General features: G+C 51.7%; 3 protein-coding genes across 4 annotated transcripts in view; 1 reads left to right on the top strand and 2 right to left on the bottom strand.

The window, feature by feature from the left end:
- Dlg4 (discs large MAGUK scaffold protein 4) overlaps positions 1 to 2,299 on the bottom strand; it is a 28,347-nt gene extending 26,048 nt beyond the window's left edge. Inside the window, 1 exon segment of the mRNA XM_013111621.3 lies at positions 1,847 to 2,299. Within this exon segment, the coding sequence (XP_012967075.1) occupies positions 1,847 to 1,876 (30 nt within the window). The 5' untranslated portion in view covers positions 1,877 to 2,299.
- A 3,292-nt stretch (positions 2,300 to 5,591) lies between these two features.
- Acadvl (acyl-CoA dehydrogenase very long chain) lies at positions 5,592 to 10,888 on the top strand. The gene is made up of 20 exons (XM_005067510.3): positions 5,592 to 5,741; positions 5,811 to 5,886; positions 6,153 to 6,218; positions 6,306 to 6,378; positions 6,456 to 6,520; positions 6,610 to 6,744; positions 7,393 to 7,537; positions 7,679 to 7,808; positions 7,899 to 8,024; positions 8,331 to 8,529; positions 8,774 to 8,878; positions 9,316 to 9,402; positions 9,488 to 9,550; positions 9,634 to 9,735; positions 9,811 to 9,908; positions 9,996 to 10,068; positions 10,151 to 10,223; positions 10,302 to 10,374; positions 10,471 to 10,546; positions 10,620 to 10,888. Exons 1-20 carry the CDS (start codon positions 5,680 to 5,682, stop codon positions 10,758 to 10,760), a joined length of 1,968 nt encoding a protein of 655 aa, XP_005067567.1. The 5' UTR covers positions 5,592 to 5,679; the 3' UTR covers positions 10,761 to 10,888.
- A 167-nt stretch (positions 10,889 to 11,055) lies between these two features.
- Positions 11,056 to 20,690, bottom strand: Dvl2 (dishevelled segment polarity protein 2). Of its 2 annotated transcripts, none has more exons than XM_040748996.1 (15): positions 20,245 to 20,690; positions 16,424 to 16,493; positions 16,006 to 16,151; positions 15,774 to 15,871; positions 15,518 to 15,653; positions 15,273 to 15,363; positions 15,096 to 15,165; positions 14,872 to 15,011; positions 14,716 to 14,792; positions 13,832 to 13,899; positions 13,333 to 13,461; positions 13,127 to 13,258; positions 12,825 to 13,004; positions 12,184 to 12,402; positions 11,056 to 12,038 (listed from the first exon to the last, which is right to left on the bottom strand). In XM_040748996.1, exons 1-15 carry the CDS (start codon positions 20,436 to 20,438, stop codon positions 11,590 to 11,592), a joined length of 2,199 nt encoding a protein of 732 aa, XP_040604930.1. In that variant the 5' UTR covers positions 20,439 to 20,690; the 3' UTR covers positions 11,056 to 11,589. The 2 variants fall into 2 exon arrangements, with proteins under 2 accessions (XP_040604930.1, XP_040604929.1); XM_040748995.1 differs by having other exon boundaries at positions 15,762 to 15,871; positions 20,245 to 20,689.
- Between the last annotated feature and the right edge of the window lie 200 nt (positions 20,691 to 20,890).

Below are 20,890 nucleotides of genomic sequence, written 5' to 3'. Positions count from 1 at the left end.
GGTCTCCAAATCTCAGTAAAACCCGAATGCATAATCCTCTCTGCGAGCCTCCTACCTTCACGGATGCTCAATCATGTGCTCCATCAAACACATAGGAGTGTGGAGCAGAGAAATGAATAAATGCATCTACCCAGAATAGTTACCAGTGCAGGCAAGCCCTTCACCCTTACTGGCATTCATGTGCTCACGTGTTAGAAGCAGAGCCCACACATTCCAATGGGTTTCCTATATACATCTGTACACAGGTGACAACAGCTAGGGAGCCAAGGCCAAGGATTAGGCCTAAGGACAAGAGACAGAAAGAACACAAGCAGACACTCAAAGAGGGCCAGAAAAACTGAGACACAAAAATCTACTGGAAACTACAGGGGATGAGAAAACCAGCAACCTGGAAGAAAGCCCAAAGCCCACAGAGCAGTAGAAAAACAAGCAGCCCTAGAGATGGGCGAGGGGTACACACCTAAAGTCTTCAACCCCCAATCTCCAATCATAGTCACACGTGCATAATGCATGTGTGTACACATGTGTGAGTTTGTGGCAAGGAACATGTGTGTCCTCAGCTCCCTCCCATAAGAAGCTTCAGTTCCCACTAAATATAACCCCCTCCCCAGCCTGTGACTCACCCGGACCCCGCCTCCCCCGGCCCCCACTTCCTGTCCCACCCCCCAACCCCCAGCTGCCTGCCACCCGCCCAAGCCTCCCTCCACACACCAGGCTTGCCAGTCCCAGAGTCTGGGAGCAAACAACCTAAACACCCTACCAGGAGCTTGTCTGGGCTTTTCATACCAGATCTCCCATTCTCTCCCGGTTCTAACCACAGGGACCCTGTACTCTTGTATGGATCCTGGCTCTGCTAGCCCTGCCCTCCTCCTACACCTTTTTATCCCAGTAACCTCTTCACCCTGTAAGTCTCCCGAGACCCTTGTACCCAGGTGTCCTCCCAAGAGTCAGGGGTATCAGTCCCCTCCATCTGCTCTTCTGTGTTCTTGACCAGGACTAGATGAAATGTAGGAAATAGGGATAGTGGGCACCTGCCTGGGCTACCCCCAAATTTTGCACCACCCACACAGTCCCCCTTCCTACCTTTTCTCTACCCTCCTGCCCTTCTTTGGAAATGGCAACCTCAGCTGTTCAACCTTCTAGCTCCCATGGGAGCACCCCAGGTCCTAATCTCACCTGGCCTGTCCTCAGGTAATTCTGTATCAGGCCCCAGCTCTCTGACAACTCCCAGATTGCTCTATTCCATATAATTAAACCCTAAATTAACAATTCCCTCAAATCAGAAGCATCCCAAACATATCTACCACAAGATGTTCTGTGTCCTGAAGGGCCACCCTTACCTGCCAGCTGATACCCCCAGACAAGCCAAACACTCACACTCAGTAACCTTTACCCTTATGCCAAGAGACCCCCAAAACTGGTCAGCACCTAGAAACCAGTTTTTTGGGGTTTTTTTTGCCCAGGAAGGAAGAGAAATACCCCGCAACACACACACACACACACATAGCCCACCTTCCCACATAGATGAGCAGAACTCCCATGTGAGCCAGGCAGGCTTCTCCCTAAATAAATTGCCCTCCAAACGTTGCTGGTGAACACCAAAGCCCACCAAGCCATCCCAAGCACCAAATTCTCCATTTCTCTAAAGGATCACTCCAGGAGGCACCTGTGGCCAAATCCATTTTCTCAGATGTGAACCCCAAAACTAAACTGTGACCCCTCTAATGCATCCTATTCCAGGTGCTCTTACTCCAGTGTCTGCAGTCCTAGATAAGGCCTACCTAACCCCTCTCCACAAATTCATTACCTACTCCCCCCTCCCCACTGGCCCCCCCATCATGCTTACCTTGGTTGTCACTATACACAGACAGTCCATGTTGGGGGGCCTGGCCGCGGCGGCGAGTAGGGGGCTCTGACTTCATTGGAGTTTTGTTCCTCCCCTCAGTGGGTTCTCACCCCTCCCCCCTCCGCACCCCACTTTTGCAGGGGGGGCCAGGATGGGGGGAGGGGTGAGAGGGGAAAGAGAAGGTTGGAGAAGAGAAGGATAGGGAAGCGTGGAAGGGAGGGGGGACCCTAAAAGGGGCTCCCAAATGAAAGGGAGGGGGCTTGAGGAGCACACCCCGATTCTCAGGAGGGGCAGGGGCACCGGGGGCTGGCAGCCCCGGACTTCTGGGGCTGGGGCATGAGCTGGGGTGGGGGAGGGGAACTGGATTTCGGGAAGCCCCGGGATATGCAGGGGTCTTGCCGAACGGCCAGGGGCTAGGGGCCGTGGCGGGGGAGTGGGGTGGGGGGGGTTGGAGACGGCAGCGGCCGATGAAGCCGCGGAGCCGAGGAGGGAAGGGGAGAGAGGAGGAGAGAGGAAGCAGGGGGAGGGAGGGAGGGAGCTAGGAGCCAGAATGGGGGGGGTGCCTTGGCAGTGTTAACTCCTTCACTGCTGGCAGGAACCCGGATAATGGAAAAGGAGATAGAAGCATGAGCAGAGAAGCCCTAGGCAAACATGGAGACCTAGACAGCTTTGGTGATGACAGCATAGACAAGGAGGATGGATTTCATTTCTTATAAGGAAAAAGCCCACAGCTGGGATGGGAACATCCCTGGTTGTTGAGTGCTGGAGGGAGGCCACAAGCATGGGGTAGGGTCTGAGGGACAGACAGGCAGCCAGGAATGCTGGGGGCCTTGTTCTCCCCTAGGATTCAGAGGAAGTCTGAAAAGTAATTAATTATGGCCTGTCTCTCTGGTGCTGAAATTGGGGCAATTCAAGAAAGGGGAGAAGGAGAAAGGGGTTCCAGACTGGCTAAGCACAGAAAAAGCACCCAGTGTCCCCAATCCCTCAGTCAATACCCAGGATTGTGTTGCCAAGCCCCTAAGTCTCAATTTAATATTAGCAAAGAATTTGAGTCCCTCCAGTCCTGCCAGCTCAGTTAGGAAGCCAGGCACCCACCTCCACCACCTTACCTGACCCTCTGAGATGGAAGCCTCATAATAGTCCAGGATGTCTGTAACAGGAACATAACTAAGTCACCCTCCCGACATCCCAGGCCTCTCCAGCCCCCCTGCTACTCATGGCTTCTGTCTGCCAAGAGAGGCTCCTCTAGCTAGGCTGACTTCAGAAGTTGTAGCTTGGACCAGATGCTCTGCAGGCTTCTACACAGTCAAGAACCTGTAGCGTCTGCCCTCACAGGCCCAGGCTAGCCCCTTCCACCATGGCCCCTTAGAACCTGGATTACTCACCCAGCAAGGCCTGGAAGAGGTCACTGTGCAGCACTGTTAGGAGGGGAGGTGCCCACCGCAACAGTGGGGGGGCTAAGAGCCAGAGGGCTGACCTGGGAACTGGTGAGAAGCAGGTGACAGGAGTAAGGCCAAGTCACTCACACATTCAGTCACCTAAAGCCCTTGTTCTTTCACTCTAGACCCCATGGAAAGATTCAGGAACAGAAAGAGCACCCAGGCCCCCACCACAGATCCAGATCTCCCTTCTAAAGACCCGTTTTCACCTCTTGGTCTCTGGGACATCTCTCTTCTCTTGCTTTAATCTCCCTAATCCGCCAAGATTGGAGTTGAGCTGCCTTCTCCCTACGCAGTTGTAGCTAGTAAAACAGACGAGCAGATGATGGCCCCATTCTTCCACAGGTCCCCAGGTGCCACTTTGCTCCACATAGAGTGCCTCCCCAAAAGCCAGGTATAATCTAGCTACTTTCCAGAAAAGTGGGAAAGAGGGTTTTCTCTAAGGCAGCCCCAGCAATTCAGAAGAAGTGAGTTGAGTACAACTCTTTCTCTTCCCAGTGACCACAGCGAGAAGTATGGAAAGAGGGGGTGTACAGGGGCTGGTGGCATGGCTCACTGGGTACAGGAACTTGTTGCCAAACCTGACATCATGGACCCACAAAAAGGTGAAAAGAAAACTGTTGAAAGCTGTCTTCTGACGAGTGCTTGTGAGTGCACACACACACACATTTTGCTGTTTTTCGAGACAGAGTTTCTCTGTAACTTTGTAACATGCCCTGGAACTTGCTCTGTAGACCAGGCTGGCCTCAAACTCACAAGTAATCAGCCTGCCTCTGCCTCCCCAGTTCTGGAATTAAAGGCCTGCGCCACCACCATCAGGTTTGAGAAGGCTCAGCAAGTAAGAGCATTTGATGTTCTTGCAGAGGACCTGAGTTCAGTTTCCAGCGCCCACACACACCATGGCTCACAAGTATCTGTGACTCCAGTTGCGAGATCCAATGCCCTCTTCTGACCACTGCAGGCATGTCACATGCACACACGCCAACATACACATAACATTAAAGATAATAATCTTCTAAAATAGAAATAAATGTGCCAGCGCACGCCTTTAATCCCACCATTTAGAAGGCAGAGGCGGGTGGATCTCTGTGACTTTGAGGCCAGCCTACTCCACAGAGGGAGTTCCAGGACAGCCAGGACTACACAGAAAAACCTGTTTTGAAAGAAAGAAAAGGGGTGCTAGAGAGATGGCTCAGAGGTTAAGAGCACTGACTGCTCTTCCAGAGGTCCTGAGTTCAATTCCCAGCAACCACATGGTGGCTCACAACCATGTATAATGAGATGTGGTGCCCGCTTTTGGCATGCAGGCATACATGGAGGCAGAGTGTTGTATATATAATAAATAAGTAAATTCTTTTGTTTGTTTGTTTTGTTTTACGAGACAGGGTTTCTCTGTATTGTTTTGGAGGCTGTCGGTCCAGCCTGGCCTCGAACTCACAGAAATCCACCTGCCTCTGCCTCCCAAGTGCTGGGATTAAAGGCATGCGCCACCACCGCCCGGCTAAGTAAAATCTAAAAAAAAAAAAAAGAGAGAGAAATGCACATCCTTCTTCCAGAGGACGTTCCCAACACCAGCCAGGAGACTCACAAATGCCTGTAACTCCAGCTCCAGAGGACCCATTGTCTCTGGCGCCTACAGACACTGCACTCATGTGCACGTACCTATATACAAACACAGAGACACGTAGTTAAAATAAAAGTTTTTTTTAAAGGAGTATAAATTTCCTGTTATTTGGAGTTTTTACTTTTTTCTAAAAATGAAGGTCTTTGAGGTCTCATTCACGGTGACCTTCCTGATTCAGTGTCTCCCAGAGTCCATGAAAGACACCAAAGATTCCTAATATGTTTTGTCCATTTAGATGTTTTGCCCTGGTGAAACCTTGTAGCTCTCAGAATTTGCTTAGAGCACACCCCAGCTTGAATCTACCACCCCATTCCTCTCACTTGTAGGGAAAATTTTCCCAAAGAATCCATGCCTCTGCATCTGACATTTGTCTTACTGTCCTTTTTCTCATCTCTCCCTTCTAACTCCATCTAGGAAGTCCTCCTTCCAGTCTACCTCCATCCCTCTGGCTGTAGTCACTTAAACCCCTCCCCCTTTCGCTCATCTTATCTCATCCCTTTTTATCGAACTAGACTTTAGTTCAGACCTACGGCACTAAAAAGTGTGGGAAAGAATACGGATCGTTTGAAGATAGATCACTGTAGGTCAGTAAGAATACAGGGACCGGGTGCAAGCCGAACTTCAACTCCCGCCATGCATCTGGGCCAGAAAGACCACGCCCCTCCGCGCAGTGCATTGTGGAGCATGAGTCAGGGCCCAGACACAAAACACTTAGGCAGGCGGGACGTAAGAGGAGGTCAGCGGTCAAGGCTTCGGCCGCAGCATTAAAGATGCAGTCGGCTCGGATAACTCCGAGTGTGGGGCGGCAGCTACTGCGGCTGGGGGCCCAAAGGTCAGTATATGGCAGGAGGGGGTTGGGGGTCTGGAAACCAGGGCAGGACTGAACCCATATTCCTTACAGCTCACGACCTACTGTGCTTCTGGGACAGCACCGGCCTACCTCTGTCCAGAGACTTTATGCCAGCGAGGCTGCTCAGGTAAGTGACAGCGGATGAGGAAGAGGGGCACAGAAATGGGAATTGTCGGCTCCCACTGGCTGCGACCAACAGGGGTCTCTCTCTTATCCCAGTCACCTGTGATAGCCCTGGCACAGAAAGTAGGGGAAAGGGCAAGCCAGGGTGCCCTAGTGAGAAAGTAGGGGAAAAGACACCGAGCACACCACTCTCAGAGCCTGCGCTTCCGGTGTTCTCCTCGGCTTAAGACCCATCTCCAACCTACTTAACTGCTCTTCCCCTCTCCCCAGGCGGTTCTGGACAAGCCAGATACCCTCTCCTCCGATGCTTCCACCAGAGAAAAACCAGCCAAGGCAGTAAGTGACCCGGAAACGGGATTGACCCTTATAAACCAGGAGTAGACTGATCCCAACAAGCCCCTGAAATTTTTCTTCCCTGCCCAGGAATCCAAGTCCTTTGCCGTGGGGATGTTCAAAGGCCAGCTCACCACCGATCAGGTGTTCCCATACCCATCTGGTAAGCAAGGGCTAATCGGTGGCTGTGTGGGCAGGGCAGCCTCCCTACCTGACTAGCCTGTTCTTTCCCATCCTCAGTGCTCAATGAAGAACAGACACAATTTCTCAAAGAGCTGGTGGGACCAGTGGGCAGGTTCTTTGAGGTGAGAAATGACTGGGCACAGCCCCTTGGGGGTAGCCAAATGCTATGTTTAAAGGAGCCTCTGAATATGGGGCCCTATTCCTTGCCCAGGAAGTGAACGATCCTGCCAAAAACGATTCCTTGGAGCAGGTGGAGGAGAAGACTTTGCAGGGCCTCAAGGAACTTGGGGCATTTGGTCTGCAAGTACCCAGTGAGCTGGGTGGTTTGGGCCTCTGCAATACCCAGGTGAGAGGATCCCCCTCTTGTTAACTTACTAATACCTCACATTGCTCCAGCTTTGGCAGATTCAGCTTCCTCATCAGTAGGGCCAAGCAAGTAGCTAGGGGTACTGTCTGCCTGCTCAATTTCTCAGCTGTGTATACATCTTTCACTGAAAACATAGTCTGTGTACAGGCCACTAGGACCAAGGACCTAACCCTGGAACCCAAGTCTGTAGGGACTGTGTTGTGGCAACAGGGTAGTAGGCAATATTCTCATCAAGACCCAGGGAAGCTGGGCTTGACAACATACGCCTTTAATCCCAACACGTTTGGAATAGAAACTAGTAGACCTCAGAGTCTGAGGCCGGCCTGGTCTACATATCACAGTCCAGGCTAGCCAGGGTCATGTAGTGAGACTGTCTCAGGAAACAAACAAAAGATCTAGGACCTTTGATGTCCTGTTCCTGTTTATGAGGAAAGGGCCTCAAGCAGGCTGGGCAAGCACTCTAGCACTGAGCTACATCCCCAGTCCTCCCTGTGCCTCTTATGATCCCATTCTACATGCCTACAGCAGAGATGACCCAGGCCAGCTCTACCCTGTTGCCCATACTCTCCTGTTGAAGTCCAGTGCAGTGCAGTCCGTTATAATCCATGACACCTTCTTCCCCTGCAGTATGCTCGCCTGGCAGAGATTGTGGGTATGCATGACCTTGGTGTCAGCGTCATCCTGGGGGCTCATCAGAGCATTGGTTTCAAAGGCATCTTGCTCTATGGCACAAAGGCCCAGAAAGAAAAATACCTCCCCAAAGTGGCATCTGGTAAGGCAACCTTAAAAGACCTAGCAGTCCAGAGTGTGATATCACTCATGGAGTTACAAGGAACTGCCAAGGGGTAGCAGGGGAGGGACATAACTTTGATGGTCATCATGACTCTAGGTAAACCAGTTCTCTTCTTGACAGGGCAGGCTGTGGCGGCTTTCTGCCTAACAGAGCCCTCAAGTGGGTCAGATGCAGCCTCCATCCGAACCTCAGCTGTACCCAGCCCCTGTGGAAAATACTATACTCTCAATGGGACCAAGATTTGGATCAGGCAATCTTCCATCTCTCTTCCCTTTAGCCCCACCTCCTGACCTCACCGCTCTGAGCCAAACCACTCACTAATCGCCTCACTCTTCCACAGTAATGGTGGCATCGCAGATATTTTCACTGTCTTTGCCAAGACACCAATTAAAGATGGAGCCACGGGGGCCGTGAAAGAGAAGATCACAGCTTTTGTGGTGGAAAGGGGCTTCGGAGGTGTCACCCAGTGAGTGAGCATGTCGAGGAGAAGGTGGAATCAAGGATGGGACAGCACTGGGCTCCCAAAGGCAAATGGTTGTTACAGGTCACACTGGGCATGAACAAGAGCCAGAGCAAGTGGGCAGTTTGTGTCCTTGGGGGAACAAAGGTTTAGGACACGGCCAGACTTCCATAGCCACGCACACGTGCAGGGCCTGCATCCTCTCTGCAGCCCGGGGAGTTCCTCCCTGATTATAAGGACTAGAGAGGCTATTTTCCGCCACAGCAACCTATTCCCTATTCACACCTCAACTTTCCTGCCCCGCCTTTTCAGTGGGCTCCCTGAAAAGAAGATGGGTATCAAAGCATCTAACACAGCAGAAGTGTACTTTGATGGAGTAAAGGTACCATCAGAGAATGTGCTAGGAGAGGTGGGAAGCGGCTTCAAGGTTGCTGTGAATATCCTCAACAATGGAAGATTTGGGATGGCTGCAACCCTAGCAGGCACCATGAAAGCCATCATTGCAAAGGCGGTGAGTCCTGCCTCAGTCAGTTTCCTAGCAATCCTGAAGGAATCATGCTTTATATGTGGCCCTGGCTATCTAGATGAGCACGTGTATGTGCGCTCGCCCGCGCTCGTTCTCTCGCTCTCTTGCTCTCTCTCCCTCTCTCCCTCCCTCCTTTCCTCCACCCCCCCTCAGATCTACTAAGTAGGGTCTCCAGTCCTAACCTCAGTGGAGACTGCAGAATCACAAATGGGATACATGTACCTCTCAGGTTGACCATGCTACTAATCGTACCCAGTTTGGGGACAAAATTTACAATTTTGGGATGATCCAGGAAAAGCTGGCTCGGATGGCAATTCTGCAGTATGTGACTGAGGTAAGGGTTTCCTGTTCCCCTCCCCCTGAGGCCCTATGACTTTCTTCACAGTTGGGTCAGACTACAACCCCCAGCAGCACCTGGGGCAGTGGGTCTCCAGCTTTACACCAATGCCCTAGGGGATGCGAGGAGGCATAGTCAGTTCAGCTTCTGAAGGAGTGATGCTGTTCTGCTACTTGCTTCCCAGAAGATTTACCAAATACTAATTCTAACCACCCCTTTAAAGAGTCTGAGGCCTGGAAGCCCGGTTCTCCAAATCAGAGGACTACCTACCTACTGGATATGTCTGAGCTGACCAGGGTTAGGGTTAGAGAAAGGGAATGCGAGGGTTGTAGGGGCGTAGAGCAGAGCTGGTCTTGCAGACTGGAGTATGAACCATCCTGCCTGATGCAGCTCTCTCCTGTTTTCTTCCCCACATCCCAACCATGCCCCCTCAGTCCATGGCTTACATGCTGAGTGCCAACATGGACCGGGGATTCACAGACTTCCAGATAGAGGCCGCCATCAGCAAAATCTTTGGCTCGGTGAGGACCCAGGCATGACGGAAGGGCAGAGTTCAGTTCAGGAACTCAGCTCCAAAACCAAACTCATCTGTTTCTGTGTCCTTAGGAAGCAGCCTGGAAAGTAACAGATGAGTGCATCCAAATATTGGGGGGCATGGGCTTCATGAAGGTACGGAGTATTCCTCAGCACAGCGTCCTACAGCGTGGACAGGCACCTTGCAACAGAGGTTTATGTGTCTTCCCCTGCACTAGGAACCTGGGGTAGAGCGTGTGCTCCGAGATACACGAATCTTCCGGATCTTTGAAGGGACAAATGACATTCTTCGACTGTTTGTGGCTCTGCAGGGCTGTATGGTAAGAGAAGGAAACGAAGGGAGAGGAACTGTGAAGGACACTGAGTCCTGACTGTTGGACCCTCCTCCCTGACAGGACAAAGGAAAGGAACTCACCGGACTTGGCAATGCCCTAAAGAATCCTCTTGGGAATGTTGGCCTCCTGATAGGAGAAGCAGGCAAACAGCTGAGGCGGTAAGCCAGGGCCAGGGCCAGGGCCAGGGCAGACAGGATGGTAGGCACGCAGCAACTAACCAGTCACCACTCTTCCTTTCTTTCCAGGCGGACAGGACTTGGGAGTGGTCTGAGTCTCTCAGGGCTTGTCCACCCAGAGTTAAGTCGCAGTGGTGAACTGGTGAGTGCTCCTTCAAGCACAGTGTGCAGCCAGGAGCTGGGCTGCCTGCTTCTTCTGAGCTCTGTGACTCTTGTCTCTGCAGACAGTGCAGGCTCTGGAGCAATTTGCCACTGTAGTGGAGGCCAAGCTGATGAAGTACAAGAAAGGGATTGTCAGTGAGTGAGACCCGCAACCCCCTACTTCCTGCCACTCCCTCCCCCCTCAGACGACTAACCCCCTCATCTACCTGACAGATGAGCAGTTCTTGCTGCACCGGCTGGCAGATGGCGCCATTGACCTCTATGCCATGGTGGTGGTTCTCTCCAGGTAAGAAGGCAGACTGGAAAGCTTGGGAGCTTTGAGCCACAGAATAGCTGGGACAGCACCACAGCTCAAGACTATCAACCTCCTTTCTCCTCACAGAGCCTCAAGATCCCTGAGTGAGGGCCGCCCCGAAGCACAGCATGAGAAAATGCTCTGTGACAGCTGGTGTATTGAGGTGAGCCTTGAAGCTACCCAGTGCAGGTGGGGAACTGAGACAGAGGTCTGACCCTCTCCTCCTGTCTCTCCAGGCTGCAGCACGGATCCGAGAAAACATGGTTAACCTGCAATCCAACCCACAGCAGCAGCAGCTCTTCCGTAATTTCAAAAGCATCTCCAAGGCCATGGTGGATAGTGGTGGCGTGGTCACTAGCAACCCCCTTCGAATCTGAATACTCCCAGTCAGGCTGTAGCATCTAAGTTATGTGCCTTCTCTTATGCCAAAACACAGGCCCCCTTTATGGGTTTGTTCTCTGGAGTCCTTACTGCCTTAAGAACAATAAACTTTCTAACAAGCCTCTCTCTGCTGCTGCATCTCATCTGTCCCTCCTGTCCACAGTCTGCCTCCCTCCCAACTTTCTAACAGCCCCCCCCCGCTGCTGTACCTCACTGCCCCCCCTTGTGTCTCCCTCAGCCCCTCTTCTTCACTGCCTGCCTCCCAAAGAAAGGAGCCAGAGGCTTGGGGAATTGGCCTCTATTGCTTTATTTAGTGTTTTATACAAGTGACTAAAATAAATAGAGTAACAAAGGCAGCTACACAGTCCCCATGTATACCACCAGCTTTCTTGGACTGCTGTCTAGGGTACCCCACCCCCTTCCTCTTCCCAGGGTACCACTAACCACCACCCACCCTCCAAGTGACAGCTAACTAGGCAACTGGAGGTGGTGATCATATTCTGGGTTAGAAGGGACCCAGGAAATTTTATATGAAGGGTTTCTTCATATAAAAGAGGAAATGTCTACTAAAAAAATACTCCCCAAAATATAAGAAAGTCTATTTTAACCCCCCAAAAGGCTTATAAAAAATAAAGCTAAAAATAACCAAAGGTCCCCGACTACCCCTGAGGAAGGGGAAGGACCAGGCACTGCTGGTGAGAGTCACAGTGGCAAAAACATTGTGGTAGGTACCAAGCACCAGGATGAACCCAGGCACTATAAGGAGCACCAAGGTGAAACTTGTCAGGCCAAGGGCACAGACCCAATGCAGCCTCAAGGTAGGCCCTACATAACATCTACAAAAAATTCACTGGGGTTGCCCATGGCCATGTGGAAGCTCTGACGGCTAGCTGTCAGTTCTGGGGGCACAGAGCCCAGGTCTCTGACTGGAGGAGCACCAGGGGGCTGCACTGCAGTAGAGACAGGGGGTGGGGGTGGAGGCATCATGACTACCATCATGGGGTTATAGGGGAGAGCCATGCCAGGGGGAGGTCCATAAGGATGGAGCCCTGGGAGAGCTCGGAGATTAGGAGTACCACCTGTTGAGCCCCTGGATGGAGGGGGACCCCCATCACCAGTCCCACCAGGTTCCCCACCCCGCCGAAGGCTGCCTCCCCGGCTGGAAAGCTCGGACTCACTGCCACTGCCAGACTTTGACTCAGGGGCCCGTTCCTCAGGCCTCCCTGTGCGCCCGGCCCCCCCATCACTTCTGGTTGACCCACTGCTCCGGCTCCCTGTTGGGGGGATGGGGGGAACGGGGTAAGTGAAGCTCAGTCCAGAGTCCTCTGGATTCCCGCAGCCCCTGCTCTTGCCTCTCCTCCCTGAGTCCCTCCTACCGTGCCCTCATTCTCTAGCTGTCTTAGTATGTGGGTGACTTACCTTCACTGTGCTGGCTGCTCGCACTGCCTCCACCGTAAGTATAGGATGAAAGCTCGTGGTAGGGTGGAGGCTGTGGGCTGTAGGGGTGTGGGGCTGGGTACTGGTAGGAGAAGGTAGGCAGCAGGGGCCAGGGGGTAGCTCCAGGAAGAGGAGCCAGGGTATCCTGGTCAGAAGCCCCACTGGAACCATCATTGTCATTCAGAGACAGGTTAACTAAGTCTGGAACAAAAGGGAAGAGAGGTCCCTGTTTTAAGAGGTCAGGATTCCTGAGAACAGAGAGAAACTGGGAACCATTTCCCCAGAGCCGTCCACAATGGCAAGGCCAAAGAGATTATGCTGGTTCGGAACAGGAAACTCAGCTACTAGGGCACAGACAACCAGGGTCACTAGCCCAATATGCTTTTGTGGGACTCATGAGGCATTCTTTCCCTTGGGAATACAGCTCTGCAACTGGTACCTGGCTTGTTCAGCAGTATATAGCACATATCAGCCCCCATGGTTGGCCACTGTAAGGCCAAGGGTGGGACACACAGTGCCTGACTACCCTGGTGGCCATGGCTAGTTTTTGGGCCAGGTCTAGGGGTTGAGCTGAAGAACAAGGCAGGGCAATCTGCTCTCCCACACCAGGGCATGTGACTTACAACTTTCACAGCCACCACTGAGGTCCCCGAAGACATAATAGCACTGCTCAGAAAAAGTAATCTTGTTGACAGTGTGTCGGATGAGTCCTGCCTTCAACAGTCCGCTGGCATACTTCCGGGCCTCCCGGCGCTCAGGAAAACCTTCCACATGGTGATACAGCCAGTCTACCACATCTGAGCCTGAGATCAACAGTGGGAAGAGTCAGACTTTCCTCCGAACTCCTCCCCTCACCCTTGCGCTGCCCCCAGCCTTGGCCTCTTCCTGCCCTTCCCATGCCACCTTGCTCAGGGCCTGGAAGTACCTAGAAAAGCATTTGGGATGGTGATCTTGAGCCACATGCGGTCCCGAACTTCTAGCCCAGACTCTGGGGCTGCCATGGCCTTGGTCACAGAGGCCATGTCCATGTGGATAGAGAGACCCCGGCTTTCACAGCCTAACAGAGAAGAGAACAGAGAACTGAAGAAATGTCCACTCAAACAGGGAGGTGGGGAGGGGCTGGAGACTCACCATCAGGCAGGGAAGAGCCAGATGTAATAGTGCTCATAGATGAAGAGCCCGGATAGGCAGGGAAGGTGCCAGTCAGTGCAGCAGAGTGCGACACCCAGGCAGCAGGGTCAATTGGCTGGATGGGCTCATCTGGTACAAAAATAAAATAACCACCAAGATCATCACTACTCAATCCTAGAAAACGAGCCTCATCCCCTCCAAGATTAAGAACTCTGTCCTGCCCCTCCTTTGACCTTCCTGAACCCATCCCCTGTATCTTGGAAGCCCAGCCTCATCTTCTGGCACCTCTAATCTCTTTCTGTTCTTGTTTTTTGAGGCAGGGTTTCACTCTGTAGCCCAGGCTGGCCTGGAACTCACTATATATTCCAGCCTGGCCTCAAACTTTGGGAGAGTCTCCTGTCTTAGCCTCCCAGGTTCTAGGATCACAAGTTTAAACCACCATGCCCCGGCTCCCCAGATGTCTTAACTTCAGACCCCTGCCTGAGCATCCATCACTCACTTCGGGGGAGAGTAAAGTAGGCCTGTGGAGAGGGATCCCAGCACTTGGCCACAGTCAGCACGATGGGGCTGTGGAAGAGAGAAGGCCAGTCACAGTCAAGCACCTAGAGTGAAGAGGCCTCAGGAGTACCAGGGTCTGATGCGTAAGACACAGGAGAAAGGAACACACATAACCAGGCTGGAGAGCGTGAGAGTGGGGACTCCACAATGTGGATGACTCACCAATATAGGCACGTTAAAAACATACTGCTGAGTGAGACAAGGGAGCACACCCTGTACCATTCATTCACAGGAAGCACGAGACAAGTAACTCTGAACCACCTTGTTCCAGGATTCAGGCATGGGTGGAAAAACCATCAAAGGTTTCTTGACCAAAGAAGTCAAGAGAGTAATTACATCAGTGAGGAGGGCGGGAGTGGGAAGGAGTGGGCTTTCTGAGGTAGTCACCACATTTTTTTTTTCATGATTTAGGCTGGAGTGACATGTACCACCACTTAGATTTGTTATTTTGTTGTTGTTTCTTTTTTTTTTTTTTGGTTTTTCGAGACAAGGTTTCTCTGTAGCTTTGGAGGCTGTCCTAGAACTCACTCTGTAGACCAGGCTGGCCTCGAACTCACAGAGATCCTCCTGCCTTTGCCTCCCAAGTGCTGGGATTAAAGGTGTGCGCCACCAACGCCCGGCTGTTGTTTCTTTTTTTGAGACAGGGTCTCACTATGTAGACCAGGCTGGCGTCACAATCAGAGAGCCACCTGCCTCTTCCTCCCAAGTGCTATGTTAGAGGTATGTGCCACATGCCTGGCCTTACTTCTTTTTTTAAACTGCACAACAAAGGCGAAAGGACTTAAAAACAAGAGGCCTAAGAACCGGAACCTAGCAGAGGCTCACCCCGGTTTGTGCACAATGTCTCTCAGTACCCGTACGGCATCATCATTGCTCATGTTCTCAAAGTTCATATCGTTCACCTGGAGGGGAAAGGAGTGGGTCAGAGGCAGTGTCGGAGAGTGAGAGCCTCTGCCCAAGCCCTCCGACCTGCCATCGTACCTGCAAAAGCATGTCTCCAGGCTCGATGCGCCCATCAGCAGCCACAGCGCCCCCCTTCATGATGGAGCCAATGTAGATGCCTCCATCACCCCGCTCATTACTTTGGCCCACAATGGAGATGCCCAGGAAGTTGTACTTCTCTGTAGAGGGAGTTGACATGAGGGGACTAAGCCCCAGAAGTCCTGGAGACCCTCTCCTCCCCTTCTCATTAGGACCCTCCATACCCATGTTGAGTGTGACTGTGATGATGTTGAGAGACATTGTGGAGTCGGTGACACTGCTAAAGGATGAGGTCTGTGCAGACGACAGGAAAGAGGTCAACTGCTTTTCACCAAGAGACAAGCCCCGAGCCTCTGTGGACAGTTAAGACAAACGCCCACTTCTCCCAAAAGAACCCTCACCCTTTCCATGCGTGATGGCCGCTGCTTCCTCCTCCTTCGGTGGCGCTTGAGGAGGCGGGAGGCACTGCTCTGCTCAGTGGAACTGCTGAATCTGATAGCAAGTGAGAAGCAGGGCATTTGGAGGTGGAAGCGGTCAGGGAGGGAGGAAGGGAGGGAGGGAGGGAGGGAGGGAGGGAGGGAGGGAGGGAGGGAGGGAGGGAGGGAGGGAGGGAGGGAACCCTGAGTAGAGATGTGTAAAACCATACCTACTCATGGTGTCATCCTCGTCGGAGTCTCCTAGGCTGGTACTCTCCAGCTCACTGGTCATAAGGGTGGAGGAACTCTCGTACCCAGCCAGGTGGCGCTCCAGCCTTGAGGTGCCACTGGGTCTGTGGCCACCAGCTATGCATAAACCAGAACCTGAGGAGTCAGGCCTTCCATCCTTCAAGCTGAGCCTTGCCTCCCCTCTCAGCAACCAGTCTACCCTGCCTCCAAGGCCTGTCCCCTCACCGCCATGCTCACTGCTGTCTCTCCTTCGAGGTCGTTCTCGTCTCAGTGATACAACAGACTCAGTTTCTGTCTCAGGCTCTAGATTTTCATGGCTGCTGGACACATTCGGGCTACATAGGTAGAGACAGTTTCCAACCAATGTCAGCAGAACAGAGCACCAAATTGTCAGTCTCCCCTCTCCAAGGGCTTGTACTGGATTCCCTCTTTATCCCCTCCCCTGGAATCAAGAATGTAAAGGACTCACTGGAAGGATGGAGGTCTTGAGTCCCCAATGCCACTGGTTCTTTCTGGAGGCAAAGGGGGTAACGGTGGAGGTGGAGGAACCAGTTCTGCCCGAGACTCATGGGCTGGGGGAGCCACCTCAGGCTGGGGGTTATCTGATGACACTAGCTAAAAGAGTGCAAGAAGACATGGCCCCATTGGGCAGTGGTTTCAGAGGAAAGACTAAGGGCGAGGGCAGAAAGAGAACAGGGTCTCAGAGGCCTGGGAGAACAGCCCGGAGAAAAAGCAACCAGTATGGGAGGCTACAGAAAGAAAGGCCGGGGAATGCCCTCTGCTTCTACAAGTAGACAAGTGGGAAGCCAGGACCACCAATGACTGGGCAAGGGGGAAGCTGCAGAAAGAGACTGGGGTTGGAAGCAGCTTGGTAATGACTCCCTTACCCAGGAGACAACCCTTCCATTGAAGCAAGGCAGGCGGGCACTGTCGTCTGAAATCTCTTCCTTCACCACCCTGTGGAGAGAGCAGACGACTCAGTAAGATGTCAGGAGTTACATAGAGAGACCCTACCTGCCCCACCCCAAAAAACAAAAAGCACTCAGGAGGCAGAGGCAAGTGGATGTCTGTGAGTTCAAGGTCATTCTGGTCTACAGAGCAAGTTCCAGGACAACTAGGGCTACACAGAGAAACCCTGTCTTTAAAAAAAAAACGAGAGATAGAGAGGAGAGAGGAGAAGATAGGGGGGAGGGAGGGAGGAGAAGGGGGAGAGAAAGAGAGAGACTAGTACCCCCACCCCAAATCTCATTCAAAATCTCTCCCAAGCTGCATCCAACTCAAGCATGTCGACTCTCTGCTGCCCTCCCCTAGCTAGTACTCTTCATGTTTTTTAATGTTTATATGTACATGTTCGTGTGTACAACTGTCACATGTGTGAACGTGTGAGGGTGCTTGTAGAGGACAGAAGAGGGCATTAGATCCTCGGGAGCTGGAGTTACTGGTAGTAATGGAGCTACCATTTTGATGCTGGGAACAGAGCTCAGGTCTTCTGAAAAAGAGGACCAAGCACTCTACCTTTTTTTGGGGGGGAGGCGGGGTGTCTCATTTTGTATCCCTGGGTGGCCTGGAATTCACTATGTACACCAGGCCTCAAATTCACAGAGATCTGCCTGCCTCTGCCTCCTGGGACTAAAGGCAGGGCACCATGCCTTGCATGCATCACCATGATGCCTGGCCCTCAGCTTTTACAGGTTCTCACCTTATTTTACCACCCACCCCGAGCTTAACCTTAGAGATACAATGCTGTGCTCCAAAGACTTCTTCCCATCTGAGTCAAACCTCCAAGTACCACTCTGAAGGCTCTTAGGGACAGTCCTCCAATTGCTCCAAATATCTAACTTAGAGCCTTGCTAATCTTATCTCTTCTACACATCTGTCCCATTAAAGGCTCTGGTGCTCATGTAATTCTTTGCTGTTCCACCGCCTTCCAGTTCTAATTCACATCCATAGACGTGCTAGGTGAAAACACCCTTCAATTCGACAATAATACTCCACACTAGGAAAGCTCCCGCCGAGAGGAGAAGCCAGGCTTCTCATTTCCCGGCCGCCTCATCTCACTAAGCAAGCTGATCAGCCTGAGAAATCCTGAAGCCCAGCCTTGGTGGCCAGCCTCCCACAGGTTCCTGCCTCGGATTAGACTTGTTCCTTCTCAATACCCACAAGAAATCATTAGCACCTGTTCAACATGTGTCCTGGGTGTGCAGCACCAGCCTTGATACTTAGGAAGCATTAGCAAACACATGGTGACGAAATAGGAGCCATGAGGCTTGCTTCCACATACACAACACCCTCGCCCTAAGTCAGAACCTCTTGTCTGGGGGCTGGCTCAGTGACAGTTGGCTCAGTGGTTAAGCGCATTTATCACTCTTGCAGAAGACCCAGGTTTAGTTTCCAGCACCCACATGTTGGCTCACAACCATCTGTAACTTCAGTTCTCAGCTCTGTCTCTTCTAATGTTCACAGGCATCAGGCTCGCACACAATATACATATACATGCAGACAAAACACTCATACACATAATTAAGAAAAAAATTGTAATTATAAAACCTCTTGGCTGATTAACACTAGCCTAATATGCTCTGGGGGCCTTCGGTATACGCCACATTTGGAGGGTATATCCCTCATACATTTGCAGTCACCACTGGTCTGCTCAGTGTATACAACTCTTCCCAACCTCACCGAACCTCAGCGTGGCCCAGTCTTCTCCAAAGCAGGCAATTTCGTATCACTATAATCCAGTCTACGAACTAGTTAGCCTCAATACTAAATGAGAATTACCAGCCACCAAGATTTACCATGTGCTGTGCACCCAAATTAAGCATTTTACACTATGATTATCATCATGCCACAGATGAAGAAATCAAAGCACAAAAGTTAGATAAATTGCCTGAAATTATAATGCAAAAAGAAGAACCTTGATTCAAATCCAAGACAACCCCCCAGATAGTATCACTTTGTGCCCATGTCGAACAATCTTTAGCTAATGGGGAATGTGCTCCAACCACAGGAGTTTTTCACAGGTAAGCAGCCTCTCCCCAACTCAGGTGGTAGATAACCTTTTTCTCCCCAGTACCCTGCTATCCTTGCTTATGCCAACTCAGAATAACAGAACCTAATGCACTCTATCTTCAAATCTTGCGCCTGAGGACACAGAAGACTCGGTCTCAATACCTACAAAACAAAAGGCTGCCTTACTCAAGAGTTCCACTCCAGCCCAGGATCACCCAGAATGTCCCAAATTAGCCCACAACAACCCACTCTATTCTAGCATAGCCCCAGTGTCTCCACACAAGCAGCTGTGTGCACCAGCACCGACTGCAATGCCTCCATACAGTATGCACTGGCACTACCAGCCTGTTTCTTCCCATCCTGTGACACAGGAAACCCAGGTCTGCGTCAGGTATAGTGCCACATATCTCTAGCCTCAGCACACAGCATGCAGATGTAGAGGCAGGGCTGCTACAAATTCAAGGTGAGTCTGTTCTACATTGGGAGCTCTAGGTAGCTTTTTTTTTAAAAATAATTTATTTTAATTTTATGTGCATTAGTGTTTTGCCTGCATGTATGTATGTGAAAGTGTTGAGTACCATGGAACTAGAGTTACTGACAGTTGTGAGCTGCCATGTGGGTGCTGGGAACTGAACCCAGGTCCTCTGGTAAAGCAGTAGTACTCTTAACCACTGAGCCATCTCTCCAGCCCCTCTAGGTAGCTTTAGTTACAGAATGAAATCCTGGCTCAGCAGTTAAGAGCACTGGCTGCTCTTCCAAAGGACTGGAGTGCAATTGCCAGCACCCACACAGTGACTAACATATACGTAACTCCAGTTCCAAGAGATACCATACCATCTTCTGGTTTCTGAGGCACTGCATGCTTGTGGTACACAAATATGCACGCATGCAAAACACCCATACACATAAAATATCTTTGAAATAAACAAACCTCCAATTTCCCCTGTAAGTGGAGGGGAGTCTATCCCCAGTAGAGTTCAGAATGGTGCAAACCTTGCCAGAAAAATCTACTTCAAAACAGCCCAAGCTATCCCCAATACAGACCTCTTTGCATTACTTCAGATCTCAAAATAATAATACTGTGGAACCTAATTAATAAGCAAGGATAGCCTAAATTGTCTAAGTATAGCTCAGTCTACATAATGACACTGCATGCCAGCATATTGGCTCACACCTGCTAACCCCAGCTCTCAAGGCTGAAAGCAGGAACTCAATGAGTTCGAAACCAGCCCAGTATACAAAGAGTAAGGCCCTGTCTCAAACAAAACAAAAGAACAAATCAAAACAAGCAAACAAAACAAAACTACAGACTACTCCTATACAATCCTTGTGCAGACGTCTAAGAACATACCAAACAACCAAAAGATAGTTGAATCCAATCTCAGCACAGCCTAAAATATCCTCAAGCATCGCCTCTTACCCTTCTGGCTAAAACCAAGTAGAGAGAATGGCCAAACAAACCAGTGCGCCCCATTATTCTAACCTCATTTTCTTGCCTCTGGTTTACTAAAGTCCAGCCAGTTCTTCTCAAGCTCTACAACCTTGTCCGTCTTGGGATGGGCGATCTGCCCTAGCATAGTACAATATGCTATGTTCCACCACAGGCCAGAAAAATTCCAAGGCAGACCAGTCCACCTCAAAATCGCCCAATCCATTCTAGTACATCCATCGTCCTTCCCAGTCTAGGCCTCGCGCTTACCCAAAATCCTGATCCATAGACTTGAAAAAGTACTTAGCGCCCGCGGGCCGCTGCAAAACGCTCTTGAAATCGCCGAGGGTGATGCGCTCCGCCGGGACAGGAATCTTCACCAGGTAGGGAGTCTCTTCCTCATCCAGATGGTAAATCACCTTCGTCTCGCCTACACCACTGCCCCCCGCGCTGCTGCCCGCCATGGTCTCGCTCGCGCGCTCCCGGGCTCAGCCGCCCACCCAACAGGACTAGGCGCCCCCGCCGCGCCTGCGCACACCCGCAAACTGACGTGCTAGCGCCGACAGGGCAGGGCGAGTGCGGGAGACGCGCCCAAGGAGGACGGCGTGGAGCAGCGGGGTGATGGCTCAGAGCCGTAGAGTGAGACCCAGAACCCTGGAGCCCACAGCCGACGTCCAACACCACCACCAACGTCGCGAACTCTACCGAGGTCCCCGCCCACCTCTCCCCATGCCACGTGACACAAGCCCGCCCACTTTGCGCAGCGAAGTATCCCTCACGTGACTTCCTTGTGTCACGTTACCACAAGCCCCTCCTATACACTCACGTGATCGCTACTTTGAGCAACGGTCTTCAGCCCTAAGACTCCGCCCCCAAACGTGTACCCCGCCCCACACCAAGTACTATGGCCAACCCC

The sequence above is a fragment of the Mesocricetus auratus genome, unplaced genomic scaffold, assembly GCF_017639785.1.
Source record: "Mesocricetus auratus isolate SY011 unplaced genomic scaffold, BCM_Maur_2.0 Super-Scaffold_100007, whole genome shotgun sequence".
NCBI lineage: Eukaryota > Metazoa > Chordata > Mammalia > Rodentia > Cricetidae > Mesocricetus > Mesocricetus auratus.
Note: the sequence above shows the minus strand (reverse complement) of the source record. Positions and strands in the feature narration are given on the sequence as shown.

Coding starts and splice junctions, on each gene's coding strand:
- Acadvl (XM_005067510.3), top strand. CDS start 5,680: ATGCAGTCGGCTCGGATAACTCCGAGTGTGGGGCGGCAGCTACTGCGG. Junction 6,379..6,455: donor GGTGTTCCCATACCCATCTG/GTAAGCAAGGGC, acceptor TCCCATCCTCAG/TGCTCAATGAAGAACAGACA. Junction 8,025..8,330: donor GGCTTCGGAGGTGTCACCCA/GTGAGTGAGCAT, acceptor CCGCCTTTTCAG/TGGGCTCCCTGAAAAGAAGA.
- Dvl2 (XM_040748995.1), bottom strand. CDS start 20,438: ATGGCGGGCAGCAGCGCGGGGGGCAGTGGTGTAGGCGAGACGAAGGTG. Junction 14,793..14,871: donor CTGGAGACATGCTTTTGCAG/GTACGATGGCAG, acceptor TTTCCCCTCCAG/GTGAACGATATGAACTTTGA. Junction 13,462..13,831: donor CTACTTTACTCTCCCCCGAA/GTGAGTGATGGA, acceptor TTTTTGTACCAG/ATGAGCCCATCCAGCCAATT.